Genomic DNA, 24,634 nt, shown 5'->3' with positions numbered 1-24,634 from the left:
CTCTTACAGCAGCCATTTCTTTAGTCAGTTGCAAGCAACATTGTTGTCGTGCATTTAACTGCTCAAACAATGGGTCATGTACTTAACCTTCCCCGTCAAAAATGCAGCTCCAAACTGGTGACCATCATGTGGTCACAAGCAGGGTTGGAATTTCGTCATTTTAGGGGCAAGGCCATTTGGCCTTCACTTTCATTTTTTTAGGGGCACCAAGGCCACATGGCAGGGCACTTTCAGATTAATACATCCTAACATCCTAATTAATAACAAAACATAAATTATGTATTAAAATATTTAACCATAGCATATTATACCATGGGCTGGGCAGTGGTGACTGTCACCTCACAGTAAGAGGGTCCCGGGTTCAATTCCTGGATCGGTTTCAGGTTCCGTCTGCGTGGAGTTTGCAGGTTCTCTCCGGGTTCTCCGGTTTCCTCCCACAGACATGCAGGATGGGGATAGGTTAATTGATGACTCTAAATGTCCCGTAGGTGTGAATGTCTCTATGTTAGCCCTGTGATAGACTGGCGACCTGTCCAGGGTGTACCCTGCCTTCGCCCAATGACAGCGGGGATCGGCTCCAGCCACAATGCCACAATGCGGTAGACAATGGATGGATGGATGGATATTATACCAATATCAAGTTCATTTTACATTGGAATTTTTTTTTAAATAACATCTTACAAAGGAATTACTACTCGAAAGCAATAAAACATATTCTGTATGAAATCTTTATATATATATAAAGATGCACAAGCACATACACGGGTAGGCAATGTGGACATGACGTAGACTTTAATCGATAGGCCGTCCCTCTCATTATCGCTCAGTGTTCAACTCTTTTCCCCCGCTATCGAGCCGTTTTATGACTGAAAATACTGTTGATGACTGTAGGACACAGCAGGATTCTGGGTAGGGCTTGGGCTTCAGACTCACGGCGCCATGGCCGTCATGATATTCCCACCCTGTTCACAAGCCCACACTTCTACTCAAACTCTCCTAAATTGACAGCGGGACAAGAACTGACAGTGATTTATTGCATTGCTTTTGCTACATGGTTTCTATGAACCTGCAGTGCAGGCTCACCACTAACTTTTAAAAGTGGCTGCCAAGCTGGCAACCAGGCATCAGCTTTTTGGTTGCCGAAGTGATTTTTAGTCACATTATATTTTGAATTACTAAGCAATGCTGCGTCATTTTAAGAATGGAAGTGTATGTATACATAAAACATATTCATTTCGTAGTCAAAAAAGGTGGTTGACCCTGTTGGAAACCACAAACCAATAATTGGTTGCTAATTTCTGAAAACAATGCCAACCTGGTAACCCTCACTGTCGAGCCCCCCCAAAAAACACACCGACAACCGAAAATTAATTATTTGGCCAATTTCTCAGCCCCTTACAGTATGGGTTTTGCACGGTAGCAGCCGGTTACTGTGGAAATGTGAGTTAATTATAGCGTAAAGGGCTCATTGAAGCCCTCCCACAGAGTACAGTGGTCATGTGTACTTAACACGGAGTAAGTGGATTATAAATTATACGCTTTATAGTGACTAAGCATTTGTTTAAGCCAACAATAGTTTCCTTAATAAGATGGGATAATATGCTTCACCAGTGCAAATGTGTTTTGCACAGTAATCTAAAGGGATTGTGAGAAACTCTCTCTCTCTCACACACACACACACACACACACACACACACACACACACACACACACACACACACACACACACACAGGCAGACATGCTGATAAAGATTTTTTGGCAGAAGGCCAAACACTCCCAGTGAACAGCAACAAAGTTGCTCTTTGTTCTTTGCCCTTTGTTTCATTTTCAAAGAGGAGTCTTCTGTTTTTATCATTGTCTCTCACTATTGCAGGAAAAATATCTCCGTTTAAGACAGAGCTTGAACTAAAACCTGTGTGCACACCTAACCATACAAAAATTTAAAAAATCTTTGTTGTGTATCTTAACGCTAGCATACCACACAATGTAGCTTAAAGTAAAACTAATTGTAGTAAAGTTATATTACCTTTATCTCATTAAGATTGTAAAGCTGTACGGTTTCTCGGTCAGGCTAATATATCATTATGTCTTTGTGCAGTGGAGCAGGGCACAACGAACGAGGCACTGTTGCTCTGGTGGTAAATCTACTAGTTGGTGGTGTACAGTAAGGTTGGAGGTTTGATCCCTGGCTGTACTTGTCCACATGTTGAAGTATCCTAAAGGAAGACAACGGAGCTGTAATTGCTCCTGATGTGTGTAGGTGTAGGGGATGTTCAAAAGTGTCTGCCAAATGAATGTAATCTAAACTATAGCTCGGGCTGGGAATATGGAGATTTCTTTTTCCAGACACGGGTACTATTCGATCACAATCTGTAAAAGTAAAACAAAAGAACAAAAAACACATTTTCCATGTGTGACAATAACAAGCACGCCTTCCTCCATTTCCAATTGGACAAAAGAATCGGCTCCTTCCCGGAGTACTTCTCTGCCGAGACGGTTCAGCCCAAAACACTTCCAGTCAAAGAGCTTTCAAAAAAAAGTTTTTGGTGCAAACCTGACCTGCAGCCAGTGTTTTGAAAGTTGGCTTTAAAGAGTTTGTGGGTAGTTTCAAAGGACTCCAATGTTGCCCCCCAGAGTCGTTGCAAAACAGCAAACATGCAAACGTCTATAGAAACGTCTGCATCCAATTCTCCACCATCTCGTCACATTTCGAAGCTTTTCAAACACATCCATAGCTGAATACATTACTTGTGTGTCATGCTATTTCCTCTTTGTATCACTGAAGCTCCTCTGGTTGCAGTGAATGTAGTAATTTATTGGCAAATTTAATGCCACTTCTGTGTCATGCTGTATCATGCAACTGGAGAGTAGCATTCACCACAGTGAGCAAGAGTGGTTTTGGTTTTGTTTCTTAAAGAAATCTCAGCGAGCATTAAAACCTAAAATAAAAGCACAGAAAACCTGATGTTTGGATTGATTGCAGAGTGCTACTCTTTAGGACATTGCTGCTTTTGTTGTAACCCATTCATCATATTTGTGCTTGTATGTTAATATAGAACATATGTTATTTTGTGTGAGTTCTCAATTATATATTTTTTTACTTTCTGGAAAGCTCTTGGTAGGCTGAGGCCTGCTTTGGTAAACTATCCCACTTCCAAATATGAAGAAAGCAAAGCACGCTTCCCTACTTTTGAGCCACTGAGTCACCCCTCTGGATGTGGCAGACGCTCCGCCTGCTTTGAGCAGACAAATGTGTGTCAGTGTCATTACAGCAGGCCGAGTCCAACATGGGCTGCCTTGACTCTGAGACTGAGGTGACAGGGTTCAGAGCTCTACTCTTTTGCTGTTGAGATAAGGAAAGGAAATTGAGTGATGAGGTAAAGCATCTGCCCTTCCGACAATGAACCTCCTGATGTCTGCTGATGTCAACCCCCGTGATCCATAGCAAATCAAGGTAAAAAAAAAAAAAAAAGGTTCTGAATGCTGGCTTTTGTCTCCGCTAGGCATTTCTTGAGAGTGAGATCAGCCCTGCTCCATTTCTGAGGAGGTACAGCGCGGGTCTTAAGCCAGCAATCAACTTCAGGCTGCATTCCCTGCAGCCAATTCGGTGGCAGAGTAGGAGATTTTATAGCCTATCATTAACCAAAGTTTTGGTAAAGACAGAAATTTAGGGAGGAATTTAGGTAGGGAATTTCACAGGCTGAAGCCACAGATATGCTTTGGTGGAAATAGACCCGAGCCCTGTGCTATGAAGCAAGATGTGTGGGTGGCGAGGTAACTTCAGGTCCAACTCAGGGTTTTCAGCCCAGACGGTGACTCACTTCTTATCGGGGTAGATCGCCATGGTAACTTGCTGCACTATGCTGCACACATAACCTGTTATGGAGAAGGTTATGTTCACAAGAGATGAAATCAAAAAGCACCACCTAATGACCAATCACTGCTCACTTTAGGGCATTTAGCAGACGCTTTTATCCAAAGCGACTTACAATAAAGACATTTGTTGTAGAAAGTGCAACAGTATATCGCTATCAGTATAGTAAAGAACAAGTTTCAAGCACACCCAAACTAAGTTAAGCTGTAGCTTGTATACAATAGAGATGCTAAGATAGAGAAACCCTGGTTGATTTACTGATAGCTGATAACCACCGTTTTAGGACAGTTGCGATTGTGGTTGTTCTGGTTAGTTAAGCCAGATTACCTAAAGATACCCTGTTTATGTTGACCTCGCATCCTACAGGCCTCAGGATAAGTTGCTGACAAGGATGCGTTCAAGGGCTAAAGCCAACTGATTTAACTTGATACCCATAAAACCTGGGTTATACTCCAAATCGGACACAAGCATGGACATGCTCCACTGTGCGGGTTGCCAGGTTGCCCTTAGCAGCCATTTTGAGAAATTCGCAACAGATTCTTGGCCTTTAGTTGTCATCAGTGACCAACACTTTTTAACATGTTAAAAATACAACAAACAGCAAAATCTGCACCTGAAAATAAATATTTTTTTTTCTAAATATTTGTTTCATTAGTGATGTGTTGATTATGGGCGAAATTATCTTATAAGATGATCATAAATAAATGGATAGATAGAAGGTATTTTTGTTTCCTGTATTATTTAAAATCTCTCTTTTTTTTTACTTCTCTAACATGATAGCGAGCTAGACAGCCTCACTCATAATGATATTTATGATTATCCCGATAATGGAAATTCACCATAAAACAACTTATTGTTAGTGTTTTTGTATCGCGATCCACGATTTAAAAAAATTAGAGCGACCACACAGATTTGACAAAGCTCAGCAGTTACCGGGAGGGATGCGATGATTGGATTTCTACATCATGTACATTTACTGATACATGATTGGACAACAGTGATCTACAGTCAGCCTGCAAAGTCTTGCTTTATTGGGAAAAAAACAAAACCAGCGACTGGAGTCCACTTTCCGTCTCATGCTCAGGATGTGAATAGTGGCTTAGTAAATATTTAACTGTCCTAAAATGGTGGTTATCAGCTCAGTAAATCAACCAGGGTTTTTCTATCTTAAAATGACAACAACACTTAATTAAACTTGACAACCTACAACATGAATCACTCTTACAGTGCACACAGAGAAGTGTTGGTACTACTTAGGATTTGTTAATTGCCCAGGGTTAAACTAAACGATCACCGATCACAGGAATCATAAATCGGCCGATACTGATCACAGAATGGATGGGATAATAATAATAATAATAATAATAATCGAGCCGTTTTATGACTGAACATACTGTTGATGACTGTGTAGGACACTGCAGGATTCTGGGTCGGGCTTAGGCTTCAGACCCGTGGGGTGAGCGGGACCGGAGCGGAACCGGACCGGTACTGTTATAATAAAAATGCCGCTCTCTGCAAAATCCACTGCCCGCTCGTGGCCACTTGCTCGCTCAGCTCCGCTCGTGTTGACTACAAACATGTGCGCACACTGGAGCGGAACCGGGAGACTTTCCTTTCCTTTATCTTTACATATTTTCTTTCCTGGGTGAAATGATCTTCCATGGGGAAAAAATATATACATGCTGTGTTTTTCTCAGTAGGTGCGTTGCGGGAGACTGACTATTTCACCCTTTCACTCACACTTGGTTTCATAGCATGTGTGTCTGATTTGTGAGTAATGACATGGCTCTCCAGCCAGCCTCATTGTCAGTGTGACTGTTGCACTTGATGCATGGGTGGTCTCAAACCCCGTCGACCTTAAAGTGAAAGTCAAGCAGAGCAGATAAAGCTGCCTGCTGTCATGGTAAAAGATGGTTTCCATTTAGCAGAAGGACATCGGTTCTCAATGGGACGACTTGTGGTACTCTTCTGTATTTTGCATGCTAGTTTCTTTGTCATTTATTCTGACTGGATCTTTTTGTGGTTCAATGAAAACAATGTCAAGTAGATGTCTTGCTTGATAGTTCTTAATTGATGTTAGCACAAGCAGCTAAATTGCAGGGATGTCAATAGTATTAATTGGGGCAATCAGTTGGATATCAAAACTTTTACATTGTGCGCTTGACTTTCCAGTTGTGTTTGTTGAATATTGTGCCAATGTCTATTTGTTTGTGATTGAGCCAAGTTTATTAAGAAGTTAACTTTTCTCTGACTGATGTGAAAAAGGAACCCTCTCAGGATATTGCCAACATTACATTTCACAATTATTTTATGTAGAACTATTATATTATTTAGATAAGTTTGCGACGCTCTGTATTTTTTCTGTTGCTCAATGTCCGTCTGAAGTTTTCTGATTTTAACACAGGTTGGAATATAACACAGGGGGAAAGAAACTTGAGGTTTTTTTGGGGCAAGGGTGATTTTTCTGAGTTTTTGGTTAAAAGCACACGGACATATTCAAACTCTGAGGACTATAAATCAACACGATTGCTCACCTCAACTGTTTATTCACTTCAGTACCAATGTGTTACTAGAGAGTTTCTACCCATTTAAAGAAGAGTCAACCCAACTTGAAATGATGAAACACGATACTTTTGTTTTGTTCCAAGCTAAATAAGGATCTTGTACTCGTAATTAAATTAAAATAACCATGATTGTGCTGCTATTCAGTAACTACTCATATCCTGTTGACTCACCTGAACTACAGTGTCTTATTAGTCACATTCACGGCTGCATCTTCATTGCCCGGAGTAGAATTGAAGCTGTTTGCTAAAAGTGAATATGGCTCATGTTTGATTTGGCGGGTGTCCCACTATACCACATGGCGTTATACACATGGCGTGCTCTGGCAGGGCCGGTTAGCCAGGCTTGAGCTGAGTCAGTCTTAATCACAGGCTTTCTCTTAACACTTCAATAACCGACCATAACTTTTTCTTTCTACTCCACAGTAAAAAGTCCTCTGAAAGCAATGAAGTTGTTAAATCGAACCCTTCGAAGCGCCACCGGGATCGGCTGAATGGGGAGCTGGACCGGCTGACGGACCTCCTGCCCTTTTCCGGGGATGTTCGCACTCGTCTGGACAAACTGTCGGTCCTTCGCCTCAGCGTGGGTTACCTGAGGGTCAAGAGCCACTTCAAAGGTGAGGATCACAAGCAAGAACAATCTCTGAACTGATTTTGAGAGTACCTTAGACAAAGGTACTGGCAGTGCATTTGACATTAAAGTAAGGAATGTGAATCATGCAGGAATCTGGTTTTAGGAAACAACACATCCTCAGTACTAACCTTACTCCACCCTCTCTGTTAGCAACACTTACACTAGTTGCTATTACAAAAGATAGATTTGTTTCTTTTGTGTTTGATTGTGTTTGAAGATTCAACTGTCCACTGTTGATTTAACTTGCAGACACCTTGGCTTTGGAAACCCAGTGAGTCATGCAATTATTTTTTAGTCACACTATCTTAAAGATAGATTAGGTAGTTTTCTTTGATTTTAGCAGACATTGTATCAAAGGTGTTGTCAGACAGGCTATTGGGTAAGTAGCCTTTAACAAAGAGTTTACATCTTTGTTACTTTTTGATACATTTACTGTGGATTGTTTTGTCTGTCCCATCTTGTAGTTGGACATGTTGCAATTTATCTGTATCAAATGAATGTCAGCTGGTTCAGTGTCTAGCTTGCAAGAGTATTGTTTAAGAAATGATGATACCGGTACGTATACAATCACCCTTAAAGATCCCATATTATACTGTTTTTCATCGATTCCACACAGCTGTCAGAGGTCCAACAACACTGTTTTCGATATGCATTGCCCCAAACCCATCTATGGTCCTGAATTTCAGCTGTCTAAAAGTTGCTCAAATGAGCTCTGCTGAGAACAGGCTGCTTCTGTGTCTGCACCTTTAAATGCTAATGAGCTCCGTCTGTCATCGCCTACTTGGAGGGAGACGGAGACGGCCGCTTACGCTAGCGGTAGCATGCGTCCACAAAGCGTAACACCCATCCTCCGGATGACATTGTCAGCACTATTGCTGTTGTTAGCAACGTTATCTGCTAGCCCCTGGCTCAGATATCTCCTTGTACAGAGCCATGTGCAGGCAGGGAACCCTGGTTGTTTGGATTGTAGCTGCTGTGGTAGTGGGCCAATCATATGTGGCATTACATTGAAGAATGCTTGTGTAACAGTTGTCTGCGTTGTGTTGTTTAGTTGCAAGAAGGACCGACACTCTCTTAGCTTCAGGACCGGACTTTTATTGCCTGGACAATGATACGGAAATGACTGGTCAGCTCACGGTCAAGCACAGCACTTGTTCGGCACAGCTTTATGGAGGAAAATTAGCAAGTTAGCTTAGCCTTTGAGCTAAGGTCGCTAGTTATAAACATTAAACAAAATAAACCCTCTGTAACACATTTAGTTACATGTAAAACTGTCGCCAGCTTCCTGAACATAATATCATGATAACTGCATTATTACATTACATTGTTTACACAGTTTCAATAGGCTATAACGCTGTGCTTCGTGTAACAAACCTACCATGGGCTCAATCCTTGCATACTGGCACTGTGTTTACGTCACAACCCATATTTATGTGCTGAGGAGAGCCCTGCTAACCAGTGAGCGTCCGTGATACATGAATAAAGATAAATATGATTGGCTGTCACTGTGGAAGTGGAATCAACACCAAAACTCTGTTACACTTGCAGTGATTGGCTGCGAGTAAAACTGTATATCTTTTTTTTAGCTCTAGGCACAAAAAAGATCAAATGCAGGTATCGCGTAACTCAACACCAAGATATCACGTTCAAATACCCAGCCCATGTAGTGGCCTAAATATGCACAGAATGTTTGCCATCACCCTCTTCAGGATTATAATATTATTGTTATGAGGATCAGACATGTTTAGAGTATTATTACTTTTCCAATTTCATTAACTTACACTTCTATGCGTAGATGGTGCGACCCACATTTAGATGTAGTGCGTTTACACAGCTAGTTTTTACATGTTAATCCGGTGAAACATAATGTAAGGCCAACAGCCAAAATGCATGAAAAAAAATGTTGTTCGCTGCCAAATAATGAGCCAAGTTCTTTGCAGTGTGAATGGACGTGTTACATGCAGTCAGAGTTGTGACATTCCAGCAGTGCTTGTTCTCACACCCATTTGCCTACTTTTGCTGCTGTGTAGGCGAGATGTGCTGAAGTGTTGTTGTTGCATCATCGTGTAATCATTTCAGAGAGTCCTTTCCATAAACTTTACCCAGGTTAACAGCTTAACATTTTTAAACTATGATACTTTCCCCCAGCTTTGCTTACCTGCTTTGAGTCATTTTGCAGTGGTATATCTGTTGTTTCTATTGATAGACGTGCTGATATTTCCTTCCTAGGTGCCTCAGAGATTCCTTTTATAGAGGACCTAATATGGTTCTTTTCTGCTGCTGACTTGTTTTTCTGGTATCTACTAGAATATTTTCACATCCTTTAAAACTTAAAAAAAAACATGCTTTATTTCTGCCGTTCAGCCTGTGCTTTGGCAGCTCTTCTCAGCTCCTCAGGTTAAATAGAAATGCTCTATTTAACCTCCTGCCCCTCCCTCCCAAAAAGCTCAGTCTGCTGGATCCATCTAGATTCTGGTGTGAAGCTGTTAACAAAGTTAGCTTCATAATTCAAGGTCAACTTGGCAGCTAAGTGCTAAAGTCATCTTAGTAGCTAATTGCATTGTTAGCATTGTAGCTGAGGTATCAAGGCCACTATAGTGACCTGTCAATCACAAGGTAGCCCTGCCCTAAAGCATACCCTGCTTTATTGCTTTGTTCTATTTGACTCATTTGAACATCATGAAGACTTGAAACTAGAGATTGAGACCATAAACGTTTATGTTTGTTTCCGATGTTCAATCAAGTGAGAAATATAGCCTTCCATGCAGTCGGATGCCCTCTAATGACCAGCTGACAGAATGCAAGTTTTAGGCACTTGTGCATTCACCTTGTCCATACAAAGGATATATTGCACAGCAGAAAACAGCATCTTCTCAACATGGCGTGTCCATACTCATCTCCGCTCTTACTAGCCGTAAGCCGATGTTATGCAAATGTGTTACTTGGTGACATCACAACTTTAAGAAAGAAAAGGCAAGATTTCAATTGAGGTGTGTCAAGCTGTGCAGCAGCAGAGTGTCTGTGTGAGATAGTCTCGTTGGTCATGGACACTCTGGTTCTATTTAACTAACATGGATCTCGTGGATACCAGTGAACGTTACTCATATATAGTTTGGATGTCTTCCGTTACATCAATCCAAGAACAGGATGTGTTTTATCAAGAGGGGACAAAAGTCAATTAGTAGTATTCTTTTAGAAGGTACTGTATTCTTTCAGGTGCACAAATGGTCACACATTAAAAAAAAATTGGTTTTGAGTTGCAAAAAACAAGTTTTCCGTGCAAGGCAGGTTCTATGTGGTTTTCCTCAACTATATTTATATTTGGACAGACAACACATGTGGATAAAAGTGGAGCCATGTCAAACACCTGGGGCCAGATGTTGATGTGTAAACACTAAAACTATGCGCATGCCATCTCTCACACATGAAGTGGTGTTGAAGAGTGATGAACTCTGCGTGAGAATGTGTGCACCTCACACCTCACGCACACTGCAAACCATTCACACACATGGTTTGACAGTGCCAGACAAGCACTGTCAAAAGAAGTGATAATTAAGATGAGAGACTGAATCTAATTTCTAAAGTGGAGTTCCGAGCAATTTAAATGGTGCCATTGTAAAAGAGAACAATGTGTGCATACATGTCCCTGCTTTTATGCATGTGGCCTCAGATGCTGTTGTTGAAAAGAAAACTGTGACAGCTCCCTCCACTTCCGCCCTGCTCATGTAACCCCCATTCTTGTTCGCTGTCCTTAATTTTCACCCTCAATGCTCGGGTTGAAACTCAATCAAAAACATCCCTGCACCAAAATGACATTCGCTGAAAGCCACATAAAAACACCTCATAATATGTATTTGTATCTCGCATGGAAAATGTCAAATTGCTGTTGATGGCGTGTGTGCCGATTTAAAATTCTGCGGTAATGGTACATTCATTTGCAGGCGTTTCGGGAAGAAAAATGACATCACTAATCAATTTTGCTTGTGAATGCAGTGCTGCTCTCCAGCTGACTGAGTGTGACCACAACTAACCTTTTAAAACCCTGGGAAACGCTAACAACGGCACATTTGAAATATCCAGTGGTTCTTTGAAGTACAGTGAGCAGTCTTAAAAAAACGTATAAGCTTTATTTATTCTCTTCAGACGGTCATGGAGAATTTGATTGTCACTTTTGTTGTTCTTCGATGCAGTTCTATGCGTTGCAAATCTCTTCCTGCAGTTTGTTTGTTTATGCCTCCACTCGTCTCCCTGACACCGTTACTCTCTTCCCCCGTCCTTCAGTTAATTTGACATCAGTAGTGATCTGTGCCCTGTGGCAATGGAGGGCAGGGTCAAAATCACATGTCACGTCAGCCCATGTGAAACCCATCACCCCATAAATACTGCTGCTTTGTCACTGTGGATCTGCGCTCATTGTAGGCCAGGGTTGGCCAAAGCATTTTGATTGTGGGCCAAATACAGAACAATATAAGGAGTGACGGGCCAAACAACAGTGAATGACTAGTTTTTGAACAGTCACTGCATGAAAATCAGTGTTTGTAAACCAGAAAACCCCAATATGCATTTTCTATTAAAATAACTATGCAACAGTGTTAAAGTGTTTTGATGTTCCAATCGTTAATTGGCATGGCCATATATCACAACAAGTATCAATTAAATACTTTTAAACTGCAAATCTCTAAATAAGTATAATCAAAACAGGCAGAAATTATTGGTTATAAGTAAGTATTGGTTATAAAAGATTGCAATGTAAATGTAAGATGTGAATCTTTAATATTAAGATTATATAAACAGAAGAGGCATGAATGGTAAAATGCTGAGAGGTACTTTCACCAAATGTTGTCTAATAATCTAGTTTTTAAACTAGGATGTGCAATGGACATACAAGTCATATTACAAACCGCGTGCCATAGTTTGACCATCTGTCGACCATTTACCAAATTAGATCTAAGATTTTAATGAAATACTCTGCTATCCTCTGGTTTGAGTAAAAACACATAAACTAATCCAATTCCTGCAAATAATCAGACAGCATTGCTCTGGGTATAATAAGTTGCCACCAGGATTGTTCGATTAGCATTATGATTTAGTGCTTGGGAGCCTGTTAACCTGTGAGTTATCTGCCTCTACAAGACATGCATTGTTCTCTGAGAGGAGAAATGCGTACTACTCAGTAAGTAGCTGTCAGCTGGAAGAGCATTGAGAGCATTTAAAAAGAGAGAGAAAGCAATGGGTAAAACAAGTTTGAAGCATGTAATTAACACAACATCTTTGGTATGTTTACATGTACTGTGTGAGAACACAGGCCCTTTATGACACCGACATCTGAATCCTCCACATTATCCTTAGTGCAATCATCAGCCGGATCGCATGAACATATTTATTTATTTGTTTGTTTGTTTGACAGGGACATTGCACAGCTTCTTAGCTGTAGCAGAGTTAGCTATGAGCTAATTTACATCTGTAGTCCCTGGGCAGGAAACAGAGAATACCATCTCTGTTGAGAAAATTAAAACTGTTGTATAAAAACACAATTACATACAGTACATATTCACTGTACAACAGCAACAACATCATCAGCAACAACAACAAGATTTCACAACATTAAGACACAACAACAACAAGATATCACACCATTAAGACACATCAAGTGTTTGCATATATGTGTAGTGGGTACATGATTGATTTGATTTTAGCCATGATTTCATCTTGGATTTAAAATCAGTAAAGCTGCGGCACTCTCTTATATGACTTGGTATTGAGCTCCAAAAGTTTGTTGCTTTTAGCCAAACTCAGTAGATCTGTGGTGGTTCACACAGTCACCTCTGTTTGTCATCCTAGTTGTCCTCCCATTATTAGAGTGCAGAGATATGAAATATATCTTATAAATGTACACTAAACTAGGGATGTCCCGATCCAGCTTTTTGCACTTCCGATCCGATACCGATATTGTAGCTTTTAGTATCCGCCGATACCGATACCGGCCGATCCAAGCATGTATTAAAGATTAAAGATATTTACTTATTTTGTTGTCAGACTCATGTTGAAAAGGGTTTTACTCTTAAGAACAACTAGCCAACTTAATTAGGTTAGTTTGAATAATCCACAATGGTTGGTAATGAGAAGCTGACCCGTTTATTCTTAACAGGGTTAAATAAACACAAAATAGACAAAATAATAAATAGCCAATTAACCACACAAACTGAAGTGGCATCAGTGCTCTGCTCTTGAACAACAAGAGTGTAAACCAAGGCTTAAAAAAGCCATCACTGTAAAATAATCCCACACAGCTGACATTTTTATCCTTTAAATTCTTAGTGGGACATGCACAGACAAGTCCGTCTTGTTGTTGTTTAGGGGATGCTGGACAGGTCGCTAGGTGTGCGCTAGGTGTGCTGGAAAACGCGGACCGGAATTTGGGGAAAACCTGAAAAAAAAAACTTGAATGGATTACCTACATCGGTGCGCTGGAAAACACGGACCGGAGTTTTAAAAAAAAACTGGATCGAGAGTCCGGATCGGGATTTTCCCGTGCAGGACGATCCGATATCGATATGCATTTTTTGCTAATATCGGCGGCCGATCCGATCCAAATATCGGATCGGGACATCCCTACACTAAACTAGCATCGGCAAGACACACAAGGCTGTCAAAGGTCAGGAGATTATACTTCTGAATGATGTTGCAATGATGGTAACTTGAAGGCTTTTTCTCCAGTGCCTTGATTGTTTGTAAAGTGTTTGAAGTAGAGCACGAGTTGTTTTACCAGCATGTGACCAGCTTGTGATACAGTATGAGATATGTGAAAAAATGATTGAGTGCATGTACAATTTTACGGCATCTAAGGGTAGCTGGTATTGGATAAACCTAAAGTTCCTTAGATTGAATTTTACAATGTTTAGATACCTGCTTCACATGTTTCTTAGAGAACGGTTGACAGTCATGAATTCCCAGATATTTAAAATGTGAAACAGTCTGAAACAGATTTTGAATATAGGTTGACCTTTAGTCCCGTTGCTACCTAAAATCCATCAGGTCAGACATTACGTTTGTGCATGGACCATAGCTAAGTTAGCTAGCTGGCTAGCAAGCCAAGCTAATAGCCCTGTTGGTGCTGGTGTTGCACATTGTGGATGACAAGAGATGCAGTTCACTGAGCAAAATGATAGTATGACAAACTTCATCATCGCACAATTCAAACAGGATCGAACAAAATATTTGTCTCTTGCCGTTGACAAGCATTTTTCTGAAAAAATGATCCCATGGGGGACACCGGCAGCGTGGCCCCATTGTCACAGTGATCCAGCTATCTGAGTGAGTATCGACCCGCTATCCAGACTTTGTCTCCAAGGTTGGGAAAGAGCAGGAGAAAGGAAACTGCAACTCATAATTATGTAATGTAATTGTGGTTCAGCAGTAAATTGTAGCTTGCGAACTACACTGCAGACTGAAGTCTCTGCTAACAATAACCATCAGAGATGAATCCACCACAGCTAACCTTATCGTCATATGAAAAGGTCCAACGCCTGTCTGTTAGTGGTATTAGGGTGTGGATTAACACAGATCCCATGAATACTTTAACAGGTGTCAAACGAGTTCTTATAGACAGACAACGGCCTGTCTCACTCTTTACCCGTTGGAAACAGTACATAGAGGTGACATGCTTCTAACAATATGCAGTGTCGGCCATGCCAACTCTCTCCTTGCGTGTGTGCAAAGCTATTTGATAAGTGCATAGAAGCCAAAAAAGTGTGTCATTCATGGTTAGGTGGGATATTGGATTGCAGCATCATGTATCCCAGTGTTTTGTTTGTCTACTTTTTATTAAAGTCCTCACACAGCTTTGATATCATGTTTAGCAAAGCAGGTTACTTACTGTTTCTCAGTTAGTTTGGAAATATTATTGCAAGACTAATGTGATTTTGTTGCAGCTTTTTTTATGATCGTCAGAATTTATTATTTAATATAAACAGAGGGCATTTGATCATATTAGTTATGTATATATGTAAAAAAAAACAACAAATAAAATAAAAAAAAACGCTTCAAATCTTTGAACGTTGCCATGGTAATGGACTTCCAAATGAGTATTTTCCCCCCGTTTAACGATGCCCAGTCCTGGAGGTAGGACTGGGCCATCAGGCACCAATCAAATTATGTTGGGTCCACCCATATCTTGTGTGTACCATGTTTACCTCTATATTCATGCGTCACAGCTAAAAGTTCACTCAATCATTAATATATTCGGCTCTCATGTTTCACCACGAGTGGAAGCGATTCTCCACACTGATAATTGGAGAGAAGGTAATGTCAAGTATCTTTGACAAACAGGCTCATTAGTGATTGATACAGTGTGTCATTCACTAACCATCATGTTGTGTGTTTTTATCGAGTTAGACCAGAGAAGATTCACTTAAAACAGATCCTCGTTGTTCTTCATGATGTTTGCTGGAAGTGACTCTATTTAAAAAATACCATTTTATGTGATAAATGTCAGCAACCGACTTTAAAAGTGACTTATTTTCTTTTTAAATAAGTAAGTTTAAATCTGTGTTCTGGATCTAATTGATTTATTTGGATTTTGATAAGTGAAATATTATAAGTATTTGGAGGTGATTGTTTGGTGAGGTGATAGAATGAGTGTAATTAATTTCTTTTGATGTTGCCAACGTGTGAGTTAACAATGTACTAATACCTATCATTCACAATGGCAGACTGTTTACATTATGAATTATCATTTAAAGAAAATCGAATATCGAAAATAATTTATAGAAACATAGTTCTACTTATGAGGCTTTCATTCACACAAAGTATTGAAAAAAGTATTCTTATTGAATGAATTTGCCATAATGACTGGCTCGCTGTACATTATCCTTTACTTCCGAGTTATTCTCAGACACCATGCTGAAACGCAACAAAGCCAGGTATTTTATTTTTGGCCTATATGTTGGCCTACAGTATATTTATTTATTAATTAATTTGTTGATAGGCCTACATATGAGTACATTCATCTCATGGGCTATCGCTGTAAACTGCCACAAGCATAAAAACAACTTTCTCCAGCAGCTGTATATCTGACAGAGATCTGTTTCTCTTACTGACTGACCGAGTCAGTGATGGACCCAACGCCCTCGGTCCTACATGTCTCACAAAGATCTCTTTGTTTTTCAGACCCTGTGTTGGTTGGAGAATCATGGAGACCGCTGCAGAAATGATTAATGAAAGCTCTAAAAGCATATTGGGCACAAACTGCCAGAGTTAAATTAATCTAAATGAGTGAAATTTGGACATGCAATGAGGTGAATGATGGCATGTGGTGTGCAAACAGATTGCCAGAAACATATTTATAACAGAGTGAATTGCATAAGTTATCAAACAGAAAGTAGGCTCACAAGTCTGTATTGCTAAAACTGGGTGGATCAATCAGATCTTAGAAAACAAGCTGCAGAGCAGAACCAATCCAGAGTGACGAGGGCGGCCCTTCATTTTGGGGCAGCGACATCCAGAAGTGCTTGTAAACACTGTCGTAACAGAAACACATGCACAGAACTGTTTGTGCTACAGCTGCTCTACTAACGTGCTAACAGACACACAGACGGCTCACTCACTGTTGCTGCTGTTCAATGTTTAAAAAACAAAAAAAAATAATCTTGGAGCTCTCCTGCCAATAAATGGCTCCAGAATGTGAGTCATGGACAACTGTGTTCATTCAAGGAGTACATCTGAGCCCATGGTACCGTTAGGGTTTGCCATGGCCTTAAACCTATATGGTGTGATTGGCCCGTCTAAATCCGGGACATTAGGGTTTCTCGCCGCTGTTCAATTTTGCATTTAGAAATCCCCAGACATGCATAGGGCTGGGTATCGTTTTAAACATTTCAATACCGATTCCGATACCTGTAATTTGATACTGATACCACAATGATAGTTTTTTCATGATGTGAATGAAAATCTCACAGCCTATTTAGCAGACTTTAAATAACTACAGCTCATTTCTTTACTATATATAACATAGTTTCTTATGTAAACATTCTGTTCTTGTTGAAAAGAGTTCACAATGTAAGCATCTGTCATTGTGAATGACAACAGATAAAAACAAACAAAATCACAATGTCGGCAACATCAAAAATAAATGTGTTAAATGTGTTATTTATCTCCACTCCTCTCCGATGTCAACACAGTTTTGTTGTTGACACTGTAGCATTATCAGAGTAAAATAGGATCTACGAGAGTGTTCAACCACCGGTGTGAATTACTAGTCAGCCCTCGTTTCAGTTCAAGTCAGACATGATGGTTTAGACAGATGATGGCTGTATTCCTAAAGTAAGACTAGAGTCTTTGCTGTATGTATAAAGGAGCCCGCCACGGTTGCCTCTCAGGGGTTATCCCAGTCAAAACACAAGCCTAGGATGGATGTTCAAGTGGGAGCATGCCCAGCATTCGAGATAATGATCTCATAAATCGTAAGGTAAAAGAAAAGGCTGCAGAGAAAAGAACAAACATAAGCAATTTCAGGCGATACGAGTGAGATTTAAAGACCTGATAATGAAAAGAGCTATTTATGGCAGCCTTGAGATGGCAGACCTTTTCGGTAAAACTGGACTGTTCAGCCTCATAGCGTGACTTTAAGAGTCAGCCCTGGATATTTTGAAAGGCTTGTGGCTCGCTGCTGCTGAAAAATGTGTATTTGCTTTCCAAGTTCATTGAAAACATCCAGGGCCTGTTTGCAATCATAGTTGATGTGGTAACACCGTATCATGTGCTATAATTTGATATAATTTGGTATTTGGGATATCTGAACCATGTAGGCCCGTCCACATGACACAAGTGTAACAGGCAGAATAAAGGGGTAAGAACAACATTTTTTAGTGCTGGCAAACATTCACATCTCCGAGGAGAGAGCATCAGTACAGGGAAGCCCAGTCTTGTTTGTTATTGAATCCTGATGAGGTCTGAGTTGTGCGTTTTACTTATTTGCCCCAGAAAATAAACCTCAACATAATTCACCTGTCAACTCAGTATCATAATATGTGAGAGGAGAACATCTCACTGGAGCGACAGCAGTTGCCTGTTGGCTCTTTATTCATGACTCGCCTTTCAATATATCGTGAGAATGCAACCAACCGCTGGGAGACGGATTTAATCATGTTTTCATTTTTCCCAATTTCCATTTTCTGGAAGGTTTGTTCTCAGTCGCTCCAGATTTAAAAACCACAGCATCTCCCCCCCCCATACCCAAACTTTTTTCCTTCTGGTTCCCCCAAGCTTGCCCACCAAGGCTTTCTGTGACATTTAGAGTCTTCCAAGAACACTTCTGTTTGTTTATGTCCCGAAACAGAATCAGCTGTCGTCCCGCTCAATGTTTGGTTTGGGGATCAGAAGCACAGAATATATATTCTTTCATTTATTTAAGGCCATTGATTCAAATCTGTCTGTGTGGAAGGAATTTGAAAAACCAAACAGTGATTATTTTTTTTCCAGGAGTGTGAATTCACTTTTAGTGTTGTAATTTGCATACTTGTCCAAACTTCAAACATCATCTCCGCCTACCAGCACCTTCCACATCTTTGGGTTATATTTAGGCATCTTTAGCCTCAAACTATTGCCTTAACCAGGCATCCCATCCCTCTGAGAGTTTTGATGACTGGAGACTGATAAGATTCATCTTAGTGATATGATGTGTGAGGCACGCCTAACACAGCAACCTGTATTTTGCTTTGGGTTTTTTTTTTTTTTTCCTGGACCTTGCCCTAAACCTTTGGCATTACTATTGAAGCAGATAAAAGGAGCCCAGACCACCAGAAACAGCTTAGTGTGTTGATTAAAAAAACAAACAAAACAGAAACAGATGCCCCCAGACTCCATCACCACCACCACCACCACCACCAAAACAGACATTGTATCATGAATAGTATATAATCAGTTTTTATTTTGATCATCAAGGTCTGCTTGTGGTCTGCAGCACACAAACCCTTTTTAAGCATACAGGCCTGGTTCAAGGCAGATTCAGGGGCCGTAAACAACCCCATTCAAAGGTGCAGTGTGCAACATGTGGCCACCTCCTCCAAACAAATAGGGTGCAGCATTTCAAGTACTCCGCCAAATACTAACCGATGGCAGGGACAAGTAGCCAATGAACAATGCGGCAGCTGCGGGCAATGGACTTCTATTTAGCGATTTATAAATTGGGCCAGCGCAAATCCCAGTGATGGGTGTCTGATCCTGTCTCCCTACTGGATATGAAAACTTTCTGTTGCTGCCGTAAAAAGAAGGCTGGTTGATAATTCAGTATGATAAATAGATAATCTTTAGACAGTTTGTAAACAATGATGACGTATGTTAGTGTTCCTACGCAGTTTGGCAATGGAAGTAAGACGGAGTGCAATAGCTTTTCAAGCTATGCAAGAACATTAAGCACCAATGATCGCGAAGGAAACCTAAACAAATTAACTTTTCAGATCCGTGTGCTGTGAGTGAATGGGTAGAATACGTTTGCAAGTGGCCCAAGGTTTAGTGCCCAGATAAACTGAAACACCTATTGAACCGGTCGAGATCCTGTCGGGATTCTGTAAAACTTCGTCACCGTTGGAGGAAGGATCGTAGCTTCCGACTACCGAGCATGCAACGACCAGACATTTACATGCTAGTAACACACTTCAATGTTTAAAGCTTCCTACTCGTCTAGACAGCTTTGCCATGTTGCCAACACGTGTGCGGAAGGGTATCCTCATGTGTGTGGAGATATCATGATACACAATAATGTCATCTTAAAACAAAACATGATTTAACATCAACACTGTAAACAACACCTTTAACCCCCCCCCCCCCCCCCCCCCCCAAAAAAAAAGAATATCCAAATGTAATATAAACAACATTTTTCCATAATAAACCTGTGTGCTCCTTCTTTCCCTCGACTTGCAGTGTTGACACTTGTCTGGTCATGAAAAAGTCGAGGCCGTTTCCTTCCTCTAGTCATGGAAGTAAACGCGGATATTAATCAAAAGGCTAATGGGAGGTTGAACCTACGGTCTTTGACCCAGCTCATTGGCTGTTATTTGTTGCAAGCACTGCCTTTTCCTGCACATCTGCGTGAGAACACAGATCTCTGTACAGGATCTACTGGAACTAAATGTTTTCAAATCAAGATAATATTCCCCTATGCATTGCTGGCATGCTTTATACTCTCCGAATCTGGCAGACTTCCAGCCTGTGACAACATTTCCCTTTTCTCTCCTTAGTTTCAATGCTTCTCGACTCCCCACCACATGCAAACACTTCAAAGTAGACCCTGTGTAGTTTTTCTTTTTTAGTACAACTTTAGTACAACTATTTAGTTCTTATTTTTCATTTGTTGATCAAAATACATGTTTTAAGCCAGTTTTGTCAGTGTTTCATTGTCACCATTCAGTGCTTCAGGCTTCCCTTTCACAACATTGTACTTCTGACATGTTTTCCTTTGCTTTAACTTGTTTCTCTGAATAGTTAGACTAGATTGCATGTAGAAAAACTGCTCCGCGGCTCCTCGTAGTTCTTTGGATTTCACTTAATTGCCCCATGATGAAAAGCCGTCAAATCCTTTAAAGGCCTCATTCCCTGAGTGACAGGGATGTTTGCCTGGAGTGAATTAGCATCAAAGGCATGCTATGTATTTCACCAATCCTATAATGGCTTGTTTTCTGAAACAGGAAGCTGTAGTTTGATGCACAATAGTGACCTCTGTCTTCGTGTCAAATTGCACCTTTTGAAAGTAGTAGAAGAAGTTTTAGGGTGTAAAATGTTTTGTATGAGAGAGTTTCATCGCTGGCTGTTTTTAGCCAAGAGTCATGTTAAGTTCCCAATGTGATATTGTTTCCTCTGCGTTTTGTTTTGTAGTTATCAGATGTTAAAGGCTTAACGTGTTTATGAATATCAAGTGTCATTAAGCTGAGACAATACAGGCAAAACATTGTGCTGTTCTGTATCATAGCATGTCTCAGTGTTAGTAATCAATGGTGATGATATATTTGTGGTTACATTTTTTACCCTGTTAACCTGTCGTGTGAACAGGGTGTGTCATTTTACAATCCATATCTTTAAAGCCTGTTTTCTCTAAATTAGTTTTGTTTCAGAAATCTCCACAAACTTTCCACTTTCATTCCCATATCTGAAGGTTTGTTCCTATATCGTTCATAGCCTTATTCATACAAAATGTATACCTAACAACATGGAGAAAATGCATTTATTTATATTCCAACATAACATTCCAGAAAACTTGAAATACTAAAAGAGAACTGTTCTGAAGTAAACAATCAACTTTCAATTGTTTCACTCTGTTCGCCTGTGGTGTCTGTCCCCAAACATACTCCTCCTGGAGAGCTGTGAGTGTTCAACTCAAGTAGCGGTGGAAAACGATGAGGAGGGAGGAGCCCATGCAGAGTTCACCACTGGGGAAGAAAAACTAGAATGAAAACAAGCAGACGTCCACAAAGAAGCCCACTTTCTCACGCAAGCACTGAAAAGAGGGGGAAAAAAATCAATTGGACTTGATGTTGCATGGTCTACGTTTGCCTGTGAATGTTTGGCTAAAGCACTAATAATTAATTGTGCGCGTGGAAGTGTGCACGTCTGTTTATTTATAATATGATTTAAATTTTCGTCTGCCTTGTGGTTTCAATCCCCTGCTGGCTGCACATGTAACCCGCTATGCTGTTAGTAGTCGTGTGCAAGGATCGCTTTGTGTGTCGGGCCTGCAGCTTTGTGTGCTGTGGAGACGTGCGACTGTCTGGATGTTTGTGCAAACACTGTGCGAGTTGTAGCTGAAAGGTGGGGAGAGTCATTGTGTCTGGTTTACAGGGGGAGTGTTCACAGGCCCCTTCCCTCCTTAAAGAGGTTGCGTGACAGGACTGGACAGACGGGTCGAGAGAGGTCATATCCTGGGATTTTACTGTAGTGGCGCTCTTGTCGGTTATCGCTTAGAAAAAACACGGAGAAAACAAACCAGGGGCAGATGCAAGAGGAGCGAGTGTGTTTGTGTGTGTTATGTGTGTGCAGATATGCAGGCTGCCAGATCAGATCTACAGATAGCTTGTTTGACTTTTTTCTGCTGATGCACACTCATGATCAAAACACTATATGCCAACACATAAAAGGGAACAGTACGCCACTTAGTGTGGATTCACCCTTTCTAAACTCATACCAGGGTTTTTCCTACATAGACATTTTCAAGACGCTCTTGACGTGAGTCTTCATGGAAAACATTGTTTCCTAACAAGTGTTTCTGTCTTTCATAACAACAGCGGCGCTGCGCTGATGTGGTGGCGCTGTACTGTAATCAGCACAGCGCTGCGGGGGAAAATCGCTGCTAAAGCTGCCAGAGAGGAAGAAAAGAGGCAGATCAGCTGGACCGCAGCAAAGCAGGCGCGAAACAAAAAACGTCTCTTTTCTGTGCCGTTCAGTGTTTTTATATGGTTTTATATTTCCAGCTAGCAATTATAAATGCTGTTGCAGACATGAGTCTGCGTTTCTGAAAGTCACCCATGAGCCTTCACATGTGAGCCTGAACTACAACGCCAGCGTGTTTGTTTACACAGCAGGAATCAATACGGTTTTTTATCAAGTTGTTATCTAATACAAAAGGTGAAAGATATCAGAAAAATGCGATAGTAGTTCATTACAGTAGCTAACATTTAAGAACACGACTGCCACAAATGATATTAAAACAGAATATGCTTTCTTATGAAACTGCCTTGTGAGGGGGAATAATATTATTTAAATTATTATTTTAAAATCATTTTTTAAATGCTTCACAAACAGGAGATCTTCCTCTTGTGTAAATAATATTTTGCCAGCAGAATCAATTCGTTTTACAATTTCTTTAGTAAATCACTAAACTAAAAAGTAAATAGTACATCACTTTAGTATTCACGGTCTTACCGTAGCTGAACCATATCATATAATATGCTGCTTCAGTACACAGAACAAATACAATGGAAAAATAGAATTGAGAATGTAATATTAAGGAATTCACATTCAATTGAGTTCAGTTTTCTTTATACATCGTAATACCACCCATTTGCCTCTGAGGGCTTTAAAATCTGAACATTCTGTGTCTATGAGCCTCATATCAGATACAGAAAAGCTCCCTAAAAAACCTTTAACTGGGGAAAAATACTGACTATCCATGTAATGTCATTTTCTTCAATCATATACTTATTTTTGCTTGAGCCCATTGAAGGCACTCCAACACAGTATACATGCACATGTATGTTCACACGATCAGCCTCATTTTGAGCCAGAAATACAATTTTTTAAAGCTTATGATAAGATTTTCAGAATGTGACCGAAGTTATTCTAAGTTATTATGGAGGCAGAATCCAGTACATACATAGAGCAGCAAAACAAAAACAAAATAACAACAAAGGGAAAACATGTCTTACATATAGCATGAGTCCTCCCACAAGATCCCATAGTTACCATTTGAATGTAATCACAGAACCGGTTCCAGTGAGACACCCTTCATCCTGATCCTCAATTATATTACTGAGCATATAACCACAGCTAACGTCTACTTTTACTTGTGTGTTATTTGCATTGTATCCGGGCTTAAAGCTTGCAGCACAAGCACTTTCGACCATTACAGCCATAAACCTGCAAAATGCTTGTGTGAACGCCTCTAAGTACAATAGCATGACTCTTCTGAATTCGGGAAGCAATCTAAACATGATGTGACATGGTGGGGCTGCCCAGAGAACAATGGTGAGCAGTGAGAAGGCTTTCTGCAGGGTCTGAGCGACTTATTGGAGATGCCAAGGTAAAACCCAAACAAACACTGCAGCTCAGTAGTTGTCTCACTTGGTGCAGGCTAGCTTAGTAGGATAAACAATGTGATTCGTCTTCTGCCTTTTCTGGAAGTTGGATTATCCGTTTCCTACGAAGGTACCCGAGCACCTCCCGCATCCTCCTGATATAAAAACACAACCGACGTCGCCAAGTTTTTCATAATCCCTTAAATCCCCTAAACTTGTTTAGGCAACTATTTCCATTCCATCCATCCTGTGCACCAATCAATCGGATACCGATCAAAACCCGCCCTTTTGCAACAAGTAATCACTTATTTTGTTGTTATTCATTGCCCTCATACTGCTCAGAGTAATTGCAGTGAATGACTGGTCTGCCATTAGCAGGGAGCTAACGCTAACAGTGGTAGAATTCTCTTGCATTATGGTGTGTTCAAGCTCTAGGTACATTTTAACGCTATAACGATCATGTTTTATCTGGTAAGAAACAATGAACACAGCTGCGTGAGGGAGATTTTTTTTACAGCAACATATTCTTATTTATAAAGCATCATGCCAATGCCAATATTTTTTTAGTTTTTAAATAAAACTACAATTTATTTAGTGCCTAATCTTTGAGTTGTGTGCTGCAAATACCCACTATAGATGACAGTAACAAAGTAAATGGATAACAGGACTTTCGACAGTTTATGCCAACTTGAACTGATCTTTCCGACCGGTTCTAGGATGCTGGGAGAAGGTTAGTTTAGATCCTTGGTGTCATCAAATGGGACAGAGTGCAGGACAAGAGAA

At 40.4% G+C, this 24,634-nt stretch overlaps 2 protein-coding genes across 3 annotated transcripts in view; one reads left to right on the top strand and one right to left on the bottom strand.

Annotated features, from left to right (window-relative positions):
• Positions 1-24,634, bottom strand: part of LOC311021713 (uncharacterized protein) — a 441,358-nt gene that overhangs the window by 78,142 nt on the left and 338,582 nt on the right. The gene's annotated exons all lie outside the window — the stretch shown is intronic.
• Positions 1-24,634, top strand: part of LOC311021711 (aryl hydrocarbon receptor-like) — a 40,996-nt gene that overhangs the window by 2,302 nt on the left and 14,060 nt on the right. For both annotated transcript variants that reach the window (XM_084022455.1, XM_084022454.1), the window contains exon 2: positions 6,863-7,053. In XM_084022455.1, the coding sequence (XP_083878581.1) occupies positions 6,863-7,053 (191 nt within the window). The remainder of the gene's footprint in view (positions 1-6,862; positions 7,054-24,634) is intronic.

The sequence above is a fragment of the Eutrigla gurnardus genome (genome assembly GCF_963514095.1).
Source record: "Eutrigla gurnardus genome assembly, chromosome: 12".
NCBI classification, from domain to species: domain Eukaryota; kingdom Metazoa; phylum Chordata; class Actinopteri; order Perciformes; family Triglidae; genus Eutrigla; species Eutrigla gurnardus.
The sequence above is the reverse complement of the archived record's forward strand: the minus strand, read 5'-3'. Positions and strand labels throughout refer to the sequence as shown.